Raw genomic sequence first — 12,642 nt, 5'->3', positions numbered from 1 at the left:
AAAATACAAGTAATGTAAAAAAACGTTTAGTAATAATAAAAAAATACTTTGCAATGAAAACCAAGTTTACACGGAAACAGCTTTTGATAATGAAGCAATTAGTACTGAATTTCTTTTATCTCTGATGACATACTTGTTTCTTGTATCATTCGCCATATTTTAGTTTATATTGTGATTAGCTTTAGTATGCTCATTCATGTGTAGTTGACAAATGCCTAGCAACAGCACAACTCAGAAATTCACTTAAGCCTCCTGATTTACAAAAGCAGTATAATTATAGCTCACATTTTGTGTAAAAAAGGTGCAAGTTTTACAATAAACTCCATGCTTGACACTGCTGTATTAAAAATTTAGAGATGATGGTTCATATTTCTCAATAATATTTCTTAAATAATATTTTTGACTTTTCTTTGATTGAAAACGTCAACTTTCTTTACTTTTTTTTTTCTTTTTTTTTTAAGATTTTTTAACTTGATCTTCTTATTTGTTTTCTTTTTTTTTTAAACTTTTTTTTTTCTTCAATTCTTTCTTCAATGTAAATTAAATAAAACATTAAATACTATATGTTGATATGTTACATATACATGTTATGCAGAACTAGATTTAAAAAATAAAATTTTAGAACAAGATTTAGAAGAACATCAAATCATGACAGGAAAGTACCGCACAGCATGTAGCATTGTTTAAAACACATTAGAAACACGTTAGAAACATTCAAATGGTGATTAGTGATAATAAAAGTGTTTAATTGGTTACTTTTGAATTTATGCAAAAAAGTATTTTGAAGTTCAATTATCTTTTACTGTTTTTAAGAAATAGAGAAAAAAAATCTAAATAATTCTAAAATATTATAATTAAAAGAATGTAAAAAAAAAAATCTCCAAATATAGAAATAAATAAGTTAGATTATACCAAACAGATATATAATTGTATTCAGACTAAACAAAGATAGATTAACTGGTACAAAATTGTGCAAATAAACTTTTTAATTACAACTGTTTTGAGCTCAACAACTAATATTTTCCTGGTTAAAAAAACTAGTTTGTTTTTTGAAATTTTTATTCTACCCTACAATTTTTTATCAAAGATTTTGTATAGATTCTAATTGAATAAAGTGACTTTTTAAGGTTATTATATTTGAGTTGTGTGAAATAGACATGTTAACACAAACATTTTTAAACTAACTATTAATTTCACGCTTTTTTTTGTGTCAAAACGTTTTTAAATAGCAGCTCTCAACTTTTTTTGTCTAACCTAATCCAAAACATAATTTTTATATATAGTTAATCTTATATAGTTGTCAAAAGAGGACAAATCAATTGTGTAACTCTAATTTTATTTTACTTAGCAAGTTAATGCATGTGCAAGTATTGCAAATAATAGCAAATTAATGCATTTGCAAGTATTGATGAAAAAAATAATAAAAGTTGCATTTGCATATTTAGAAAAGCAGTATTATCTATTTATCTTTTAATCAGAATGTTTACTTTAAACTGGTTTAGTTAACATTTTTGGTAGTTTATTAAGTGACCAAAATATTTTTTAAATATTGAAATATTAATAAAAGAAAAACAATAATTCTTCTTTTTTCTTCTTTTTTCTTAATGAAAATCTTAATCTTGAGCTGTTTTTAAAATTTACTTTTTTAACATCGATTTTCATTTCACATGAATTTTTAGACAGTTTAATTGGGAGTTATCAATATAACAGAATATGTTATCAAAATATAGCAGGAGTTTTCAGTGTAGCAGAATAAATAGAAGCTAGTCAATACCTAGTAAATTTAATTTGATATCATTTTTAATTTAATAGCTATGCAATTATATATTATATAACTATATGCAAAATCTTTTGCACAGAAACTGGTCAACAACGACCCTCTAGTAAGAGGTTTATAAATAAAGGTTTTAAAAAGAAAAACCATTAACTAAAACTGCTTCGATTTATGTTTTTAAATGATAACTTTAAGTTTTTCTTTTAAATTAGCTGGGATAAATTAATTTTTGCTTCAGGAATAGTTAAAAAAGATTGTGCGCCTGTAAATCAAAAAACATTCAGGCAAAAGGAATACTATTAGGAAAGAGAATTCTTAAAGGTTTGATTAGAAACAGTGAGAAATTGTCCAAAATTTCTGAAATCTCGATAGATTTTTGAGCACTCTATTTGTATCTACTTTTGTTGCAAAAAACATTTCTGATAGCTTAAAGTTTTGATAAACATTTTTTATTGATATAAAAAATTATTGATAAACGAATTTTATTTTATAAGATATAAGTTATATATTTATTTTTCTTTAAGAAAATATATAGTTTTATTGGGTAAATATGATGTCTCCTCTTACTATTCTACCATTTTAAATAGTGTGTTGATTTTTACTGTTTACACATATTAAATTTAGGTGCAAAAGAATTAATCTGACACAATAAGTTATAATACAAATATAAATACGTATGTTTATACAATTATAAAAACATACATATGTTTTTATTATTGTATAGTATAGTAGTATAGTATTGTACAGTTATAACTTCTTATAAAACCTGTAACATTTGTAATACAATAAGTATTGTTTAAATATAACTTACACATCACATTTAGAAACTGCTCATTTGATACTTTACTTCCAGCATTATTTTGCGCTTGACATTTGTAAAGACCTGAATCATTTCGTTTAACCTTTAACACAAGAACAGATAATTCATGATCGAGAAGTTTTCCATTTTTCCACCACTTGAAATAAACAGGTGATGTGCTATCAACTTCACAAAACATTGATAGAAAATCTTCTTCGATGACTGTTTCAAAATTTGAGAACCGAAGTCGAGGTGTTTTTATGTCTAAATATTTCAAAATGTTTAAAGTTTAATTCATAACAATAATCATATCATATAATATATGCATCATATATATATATATAAATATATATATATATATATATATATATATATATATATATATATATATATATATATATATATATATATATATATATATATATATATACATTAGAGCATTTCAAAAAATGGTCATGTCTGATGAAAAAAAAGAAGCCCTAGCTTATCATCTGACCATGATTTAGTGCTAAAATTATTTTTTTTTTAAATTTTTGAAAATCCTAAGGGTCCCTTCAGGGGGTAAAAGGAGCAATATTTAGGGCGCGTTGTACCATTTTTAAAACCATTAGTAGTAAGTCTTATTTTTCACTAAAATTTTTTTTTCTTTTTTTTTTTCAACTTATGTTTGTAAAATAAAATGGGCTCTACTTCCAAAAATAATGTAAACTTATAAAAGTTTTTTCAAAACCCCAACACCCATAAATATTAACCAAATAAAAAAATTTTTAAACTGCACATTTTTTTTATTTTTGAAAATAAAGTTTTAAATTTTTTTCAGTAAATAATGTTTCCTTGAAATATATTTCATATAATTTTTTAAACTTATGGTTCCTTGGATACTTGGTGGATTTAAAGTGCTTACAAAACAACAGTTTAGGTAATTTTTTCAATGAACTCATTGAAAAAATTACTCATTGAAATATTAAAAGATAAAATAAGGAAAGTGAAAGTCAAGGAAGATGATATTACTTTCTTAAATGATCAGCTAGGTGAAAGAAATGAGGTATTGGAGGTAGAGATAAAAGATATGAGATCTGTATGAAGAAGTAAAAGAAGCGCATCCAAATTGAATAAAAATTATCAGCAGAATTTTACAAGAATGATTTAGATTATCTAAGGTCTGCTAGTTACACCAGCGACGAATTAGACAAAGATACAGATAGAGACTTTAAGCAATTTTAATGTATTTGGGCAAGTTTCGGGCGGCACTAAAACACAAAAGTTGAGGGCTTTTATTTTAATTTTATTTTATTAACAAATATTGTTTTTTTTTGCGGAAAAATGCCTTCATTTAGCAATGTTTCCATCAATGTAATCTTATGACACGCATCCGCATGGCGGTACTGCTATCCAAATTATAGCCTCTAAATTAGATTTAAATTTTACTTACCAGAATTAGCTTGCCATTCAATATTTATTGGAAAAGGTTTATATTATTTAAAATTGTATCTTTTAATGAATGAATTTCAAACCTGACTAAGAAACACAAAAAATGGAATAACTGCTATATATTCATTTGTCTTTTCAATACATAGTGATTTCTATAAGCAGAGCTGGTAGGGTAGCCACAATTTTTTTGTCTGAAAAAATTAGGATAATTTAGGATAAAACTTAAAAAGTCTTTTAAGGAGATTTATCAAAAAATTTTAAAAAAAGGGATAAAATCTTAGGAGATTTTAGGAGGATTTCAAAAATAAGGTAGCACTAAAAAATTTTAATTTCATTTAAAAACTGTAAGAATGCCTAGCTAAGATGATTAAGATAAAATTAGGGCCCAAACACTGTTATTTAAAATAATTTAACATCTCTACATATACAAAAATATTAACTTGAAATGAATCAATTTCATACTTGTATTAGAAATTTATCAAACATAATATTGCACTAAATAGATGACTTTATGACTAAGTAACAAACAATAAATAATAAAAAATCATTAAAATACACAGCCAATTTCAAAAACTAAAGTTTATATTTTATATTATCCAGTCATAAAAAGAAATAGTCAAATCAGAAAAACAAAACGATTGAAAAACTTAAAAATCCAAACCTAAATCTCAGCTTTCTTGTCAATAAGTACTTTTTTTGCTGCTGTTATTTTTTCTAGTAAGTCCTGCTTTTCAGAGGTAACCCTCTTTAGCGCGTTAGATTTTAGAATTGTTGACTTAATTTCTATCAATGATTTCTGCTTTTCCGTTTGCAATCCATACTCATCTGCATCATATCTGAGCTGAAGTATGGTACCTTCAAGGGTGTGAATTTGCTCATTATATCTAGTAATCTCTTTATTAAATTTTCTCAGTTTAGTTTCACGGTCAGTTTTTAAGGCATTCAGGGACTTCTCTTTCTGATACTAAAGTATAGTTTTCATCCATCCTATGACAACTAAACTTATGTCCCATAAGTTTAGTTGTCATAGCCAATTGGGATGATTTTATATTTTCACTGCACATGTGGTCATGTACAATTGTCTGTGCAATAAGAGTATCAGTTAGCATATTATTATCCAGAAGTTGGTCATTTATACTAAATCATGGGATAATATTAGTAACAATTGGTAAATTTTTATTAAGTCCTTGAATCTTGAAGCATCTGTATATTAAACCAAAAAAGAACCCAATCTATCACTTTCTTTTTTGAACCCAGGAAATTTCTCCTTGTTCACTTTAACAACAGTAGTTAAAAATTGTAAATACTGCAACTTGGCTTGATCAACAATTGAAGGTGATACCTTTTTATAAGCAATAAATTTCAGCAACAACTTGTCAAAATAAAGTTCACACATGTCATGAGATTCCACCATGTACAAAAGTGATAAAAATAATAAGTATCTGGCAAAATATGAGTTTAGAGCACTTTTTTCAACCATATGTTTGCACATTGTAACTAAAAACTGTTGAACTTCTGTTTTAAAATTATGGATTTGTGCATCAGTAACTTTTTTTCTAAATTTCAGTTGCTGCAACTCATATTTTATTCCAAACCCAAGATCAATATTTGTGACCAACACTTGATTTTTGACATCACTGATATCAACTTTTAATAATTTAAAAGTTGGGGATGCTTCAGACAAAACTTCTTTTTTGATAAATTTTGATAAAAATAGCCTCAGTAAATTCTCAAATGTTTCCACAAAAAAAGGTGTCATAGGACAGTCAGTTTGGAAAACTAACAAGAAAGAATTTAACAATTTTGCAGTTTCCTTAAAAAATTGCAACTTTATAGGGACTAACACATCTTTACAGCATGAAGAAAGGTAATCATAACTGGTATTTAGCCCAGGCTTACATTGACCAAGTTGCTTGCTTTTAGGTAAATTTTTCTAAAAGTCAATAATCACAATAATCTTGAGACATATTTCCATCGCTCTCTTTGCTCTCCATTGCTGTCTTTGATCTCCATCGTTCTCTTTGCTACTTTCTTATTTTCAATCCAACGATGGCTACAGAACTGTAGAGCAAACTCTGAAGACTGAGCTTGAGTAAGATTTTTGAAATCAGCACGACAAGAAGGGCTCTTATGGAATATCTTATACAATGAAGACACTAATTTGTTCAATTTCCATCCTGAAGCATTTGTACCATTCTTGAATGAACAGTGCATTGTGTAAAGGCCACATGATCCAAATGATACTTACTGACTGAGTTCACATTCAATTTTTTTAACATTCAAATTAGAGAAGAAAGACATGTTAACATGTCTTCTTCTAAACCACTCATACATTTACGGAAAATTATCATAATATTGACTGCAGCAGCTTTTCCCAAGAATTCAGAGTTGAAATATCTTGTCTTTACCATCTCTAATGAAGAGTCCCAATATCTAACATGCAAATCCATCTGACTCTTCTTGACAACTTGGTTGTAAGATTTATTAAATTGGCAAACAAACTGATCAAGCTCTGATAATGTCTCACACAAAATTTCCTTAAAATATGGTGCAATTCCAAAGCACACAAGATAAGTCCACTTTGTTTTCCCACGAGAAAATTGTTTAGCTATTTGACTATCACTAAACATTGCAGTAAATAATTCAGATTTGTTTTCACTTAATCGAAAAAAATGTTTTGAAAGCATAACATCAACTGCCCAAACTTTATAATAGGTAATAATTGAAAAAGTTAAAAAAAACGTATTACAAAATTATATTTTTAGAAAAAAACATTTGGAGTAAAAGAAAAATATCAGGAGATAAAAATTTTATTTTCTCTCAGTATACAACAGTACTAACTTTAAGACTGAACCATTTCATTAACTTTATTGTTGATCGGCTAATAATAGTTTATGCATTATACTCAGAACAAATAATTTAGGAGAATTTAGGAGTATTTGAGAAAATCATCTATACTTTAGGAGAAATTAGGTCTTTTTAGGAAGTTTTTCTAATATTAGAATATTTTAGGATTTTTTAGGAGGCGTGGACAACCTGGCTAGGTTCTTTGGCGACACCACAGGTATATGGTCTTTTAATATTTAAGTTAGGAAGCTCATTATTGATAAAAGTGATTTAAAATGTTAATTAATATTTTTTATTAGGATATGAAAGCCTAATGACAAATAATAAGCTTTGAAAAATGGAATCTACTTGGCTTTTGAGCTGTTTTAAGTTCTATTCTCAGACATACTTGGTATCTGGATCCCACCTCGGTAGTTTTTGCCCTAGCAGTTAAAGAATGTAGGGAATTTGGTGATATGACCGAAAAACTGTACAGTTTACAAAGATGTCTATGTGACAGTTTTCCTTTGGAGCGCTAGTTAATGGACCGAGCTATATTGATTAGCCTCAATTTCAGTAAAGATGAGCCTCCTAGTTTGACCCCATTAACAACAGACAAGTCATAGCTAGTTTTTGACAGCTTAGGCATGGAAAGGCAGAAACTCAATGGATGAAGACTCCACTACAGTTTTGAAAAATAAAAAAAATTTTATCTAGAAACTGAGCAACAATCAAAGGACTTGATCCTGTTTGACTCTGAGATTTTTGTTAATTTGTTACTTTTGTTAATTTTTTTATAAGTTCTTTATAATTTTTTCTAAAAAAACCAATGAAACACAATAGAATCTTCAGTTTAGTTAGTTCAAGATCTAATAAACAGAGCACATTCTGAGGAGAAAAGGCAGGGAATATTTCTTGTAAAAAAAAATTATAAGTAAAATAGAAACGGTAGGAGATAGAACAAACAAACTCTATTTTCTTATGTTTTTTTTGTTGATAACAATTTTTTAAGAGAGAATAGAGAGGATCATAAATTTACTGGAATTGCTGTATTTTAATTTAAAGCAAAATTGATTCAAATTTTTTTATCTGAGTAAAAACCGTATGGTTTTGACTAATGATTTCATATATCTTTGTTCCCTCTCCAGGCTTTTTCTTTTACATAACTTTGATAACAACCTATGAAGCTGATTATAATTGAGAAATTAATAACAGTACTGTTTTAAATGTAAAACGAAAATAAAATGTAGTTTTATGAGTTTTGAGAATATTTTAAAAATATTTTGTACTTATGTAATTTTCTAAATATTTATGGAATTTAGTATTTCTTGAAACAACTTTTACATGTTTAAAACCTTTTTGAGAATAGAGACTATTTTATTTTGATTAAATAAGTCTTTACAAACATAAATACAAAAAAAAATTAGAAAATATTAATTTTAATACTTTTACCCCCTAAAGTGGCCCTTAAGGTTTTACCTTTTTATGAAATACCCTAATATATATATATATATATATATATATATATATATATATATATATATATATATATATATATATATATATGTATATATATATATAAACCTGAAGAATGAAAAAATTACATAATAAATAATAATAAAGCACTAAAAGTGAACTTGTTGTTTATGATTTTTTTGAACAGATTTTACTATGTTAATGTGGAGGTGGATACACCTTTTTTTTAAAAAAGATGAATTTATTTTGTCAATCTGAAGACGAAGATGTTTTCTTTTTGCACAGGTAAATTTTGTTGTTGTGGAAATAAATCTACGTGGTTGTTGAAATAAAATTTTCTCATTTGCTCTGAAAGTAAATTTATTTCCTTGTTATTTTCTTGTTAGTGAGGTTTACTTTTTAATTTTTTTTATGAAAAAAATTAATTTTCAGTATGACATTAGAAAGGTAATAATTTTGTTACCAACATCTAAAAAATGACTTAAGAAAATTTTTTTTAAATTCTATTTTTTTTTTTTTCCAAAAAAAAATGCGAGTACTTTTATTAATTTATGAAAGTTAACTTTTATCATTTCATATGATAATAAAAATACACATAAACAGTCTTGGATTTTATATATTGCCATATATAAAAAATAACTTGAAAATTCTTACATTGTGCACCAAGGTATACAACACTGGACTTTGTAGTAAACCCATTGCTAACGTCACATGTATAACTCCCTTTTGTATTTTCATTAACTCTTTCAAAATGTAACTCTTTGGTATTGCTCACTACCTCATCATTTTTTAGCCATTTGTAACCTACAGTTGGATTGCCAAGAGCTTCACATATAAGTAGCAACTGGCTACCAACAGTTAAAACACTTATATTTTGCGATGACTTAATTGAAGGTTGTTCCAGATCTGCACATAAAAATTAAATAAAAAATGAAAAAAGAACAAAAATATAAATGTAAAAAAATTTTCTAAATAAATGTAAAAAACTTTTTCTCCAAGTAACTGAACACTTAACAATTGATTACATAATTATTGAAAACAATAATAATCAACAACAAATTGTCAATCCAAACAATACATACACCAAACAATAATAATTTGAAAATCTCAATACAAATAATCCCTAATCCTAGTAAATAATAATACAAAAACCCTATTAAAAATTTGAACATTTAATTGTTTATGATATTTTACCAACTTTGTAAAACCTGAAACTAAAAACATAAAAATTATGCTAAGAAAAAGCCAAATGTAAAAATTATATATCATTAATGGTATTTTAAACACTCAATATTGTCAGCATATTTTTACTTTAAAAAAAAAATTCTTATTTAAACTTTTTTAATAATTATCTTGCTTATCCCCATTTCAACCATCTTAGAATTAATTACCAGATAATGACCAATCTTTTACAATAAAATGCTTTAAATAAATGCTGCTAAAATTATTTTATATACCTATAAAAATCAACAAAAAAGGACTGAAAAAAGTTATTACTATATTTCCTACTTCGCTATTTTTATGATTTTGATAAATAATTTTATATTGATCAAAAACCTTAATAAAAACATCATAAATCAAAAAAATAATAATAATAAAGTGCTCTAATTTAAAATCATTTTCACCACCTTTTTAAAAACTTATTTAAAAAACTTACCTAATTTAGTTTAAACTAATTAACTTCAAATAGTGTTTAAATAGGTTTAAAGAAATATTTTTATTTAAAGAGTTTTTTATTATTTTTATTAACTACTTTTATTAAATTATATTTTTATTAATATTATTACTGTTAGACTTTTGACTTATTACTTGTTCTTATTTATTATATATTTATTGTACATTTATTATATATTTATTATGTTTTAGAGAATTCAAAAGTTAAAATTAATTGTAAAAAAATTTTAATGAATAAACAACTTAAAAAAAAATTCATAAAAAGGTGCTGAATATCAGCCTTATAGATGAATAATAATTTTTTACATATTTATTATGTTTTAGAGAATTCAGAAGTTAAAATTAAATGCTCCAAAAACTCTTATTTTTCTAGTGTTTTCCTTGAACATCAGTTTTTTGGATTTCGCTTTCTTCATCTTGCTTTCCTGATTCATATAATTTGCAATCTTATAAGTCGTCTGTCAATCGTTTTCTTGCTCTACAATCTTCATCTTTTCTCTTCCAGTAACTTCCAACTCTAATAGTGGTTGCTTGCAGCTTTGTTGGAAGCGAAGATATAGCAAAAAAAAAAAATTCCAGGTCAATGGAAAAAAAAATTTAAGGAATAGACAACTTTAAATAAGATTCATAAAAAGGTGCTGAATATCAGCCTTATTGGCGAATAATGATTTTTTAGAATATTAAAATATTTTTAACACACACACAAATATATATGTATATGTATATGTATATATATATATATATATATATATATATATATATATATATATATATATATATATATATATATATATATATATATATATATATATATATATATATATATATATATATATATACATTTACTGCATATTTTTGCTTACCTTTTTCTGTACGACTCTGTACGACAAAGAATAATAAAAAATTTGATACCCTAACTCAAAGCCTTTGGAAAATTTCGGAGGAGGAAAAAATAATGTTTTCAAACAAGTATTAAACACAAAAGGTAGAAGTTTTAACACTCTTGCAAATACAGAACCACCCACAAACAGACAGATTATTCAAAAATTTTATTTTCTTAACAATACTTATCCAAGTTATTGTTTTAGCATATTGTAAAACTTATAGCTGAAAAAATAATCATGATATGGAAAAAAGTTAAAATTCCGTTACCATTAATGTCCACATATTGTGTAGAAAAAAAAGTGGGAGTACTTCTAAACATATCCAGGCTAATTAACCTAAGTAAATACAAAGTATTAACAGAAAAAATCACTTCTAAAAAATTGGATAGGCTTTTTGATATTTTCTGCACATGTGAGCTTAAAGTTATTCATTACAACAAGAAACATCTAATTTACTTCCAGATATAGCATTATCAGAATCTGATTCAGAATCTGTCATCTCTAGCTCTAGTGAGGTAATAAACTAATATATTGAAATTTGTGTCATTATTTTATATTTTTTAAATTTATGTTTTTTATATATCAAAATTTTTTGTTAATGAACTTTATAACTTTCCTTTTAGATATGGGAGCCTGAAAGAAATCCATCAGGAATTTACAATTTTTGGAAGTTTCCGAATTTTGCTATAGAGTTGATCAGAAACAATATAGAAAGTTCAATTAGAGCTACATTAGGGAAATGCTCTTATGCTTAATCTATCAGGACTGTTGTCTAGCAATTATATCATTTTTAGGTTTAGACAAATCCAAAATAGACAGACAAAAGAAGTCAGTTAAAGTATTGTCAGAATTAAAATCCATTGAGAATAACAGAAAGTTTGTTTGCCTTGGTGTTGATGGTATAATTGATAATGAAACTTTAGTTAAAATAAAAATAGAAAAAGAAGATGGTGAGGTTGTATTAAAGAGATGAATCGAGAAGGAACATCACATGACTGTGACTAAAAAACTTCTCCCTAACCTTTACAGTGGGGAGTATCTTACTCACAAAGTTTTACCTCATGTTGGAACAACAGAAAAAAAGCAAGCTTAGTACCTGTACGAAGTTCTTGAAGAGTATGATTCTTTAAACACTCTAAAAGCAGTTTTAATAGACAATACTTCAACAAACACAAGTCATAAAGCGGGATTGGTTGTGGAGTTTGAGAAAAAAACTTGGACAAAAACTTCAGGCTGCAATCTTCATGAGAATGAGCTTCCTTTCAGATCTTTGTTTAAAAAAATTTATGGAGCAATTAAGTCACCAAACCATTTTGCTGGACCAATAGAAAAAATGGCAAATATCAGTAATGAATTTTATTTAGTTGTTAATTTTGATTTTATTAAGTCTCTATTTATTGTATTAGAAAAAGAAATTTTAGAATTTAAGTAGTGACCAGAGGCTTTTATATGAATACTGCATTGGAATTGCCGCTGAAAATATGAGTGTTAAATACTCAGATTGGAAAATTGATCCCCTTAATCATTCTCATTGGTTAAGATTGGCAATACAGTTGATGTCTTTATATGTCCGAGTACTAGTTCCTGATTCTGAATTAATTATTTTGGTAATCTTTATTGCCTAAGTTTATGTTCCTACATGGTTCCTTCATAAAAAGAGTAATAAGTAACACAAAGCTCTGTCAATTTTATTATTAACCAAATCAAGCTCCAAGAAAAAGGTGTAAGATATTTTCTTAGCAGACTTAAGGTTGAATACTTTTTGCCTACTTACTGAG

The 12,642-nt window shown here is 26.1% G+C and overlaps 1 protein-coding gene across 2 annotated transcripts in view; it reads right to left on the bottom strand.

Annotated features, from left to right (window-relative positions):
• The window catches only part of LOC101236066 (hemicentin-1), a 166,173-nt gene that overhangs the window by 101,969 nt on the left and 51,562 nt on the right, over window positions 1-12,642 (bottom strand). For both annotated transcript variants that reach the window (XM_065788290.1, XM_065788291.1), the window contains exons 12-13: window positions 8,961-9,212; window positions 2,586-2,837 (exon numbers count right to left, since the gene is read on the bottom strand). In XM_065788290.1, coding sequence (XP_065644362.1) covers window positions 2,586-2,837; window positions 8,961-9,212 — 504 coding nt within the window. The remainder of the gene's footprint in view (window positions 1-2,585; window positions 2,838-8,960; window positions 9,213-12,642) is intronic.

Source organism: Hydra vulgaris, chromosome 01 (genome assembly GCF_038396675.1).
Source record: "Hydra vulgaris chromosome 01, alternate assembly HydraT2T_AEP".
NCBI lineage: Eukaryota > Metazoa > Cnidaria > Hydrozoa > Anthoathecata > Hydridae > Hydra > Hydra vulgaris.
This window is presented reverse-complemented; position numbering and strand designations above follow the sequence as displayed.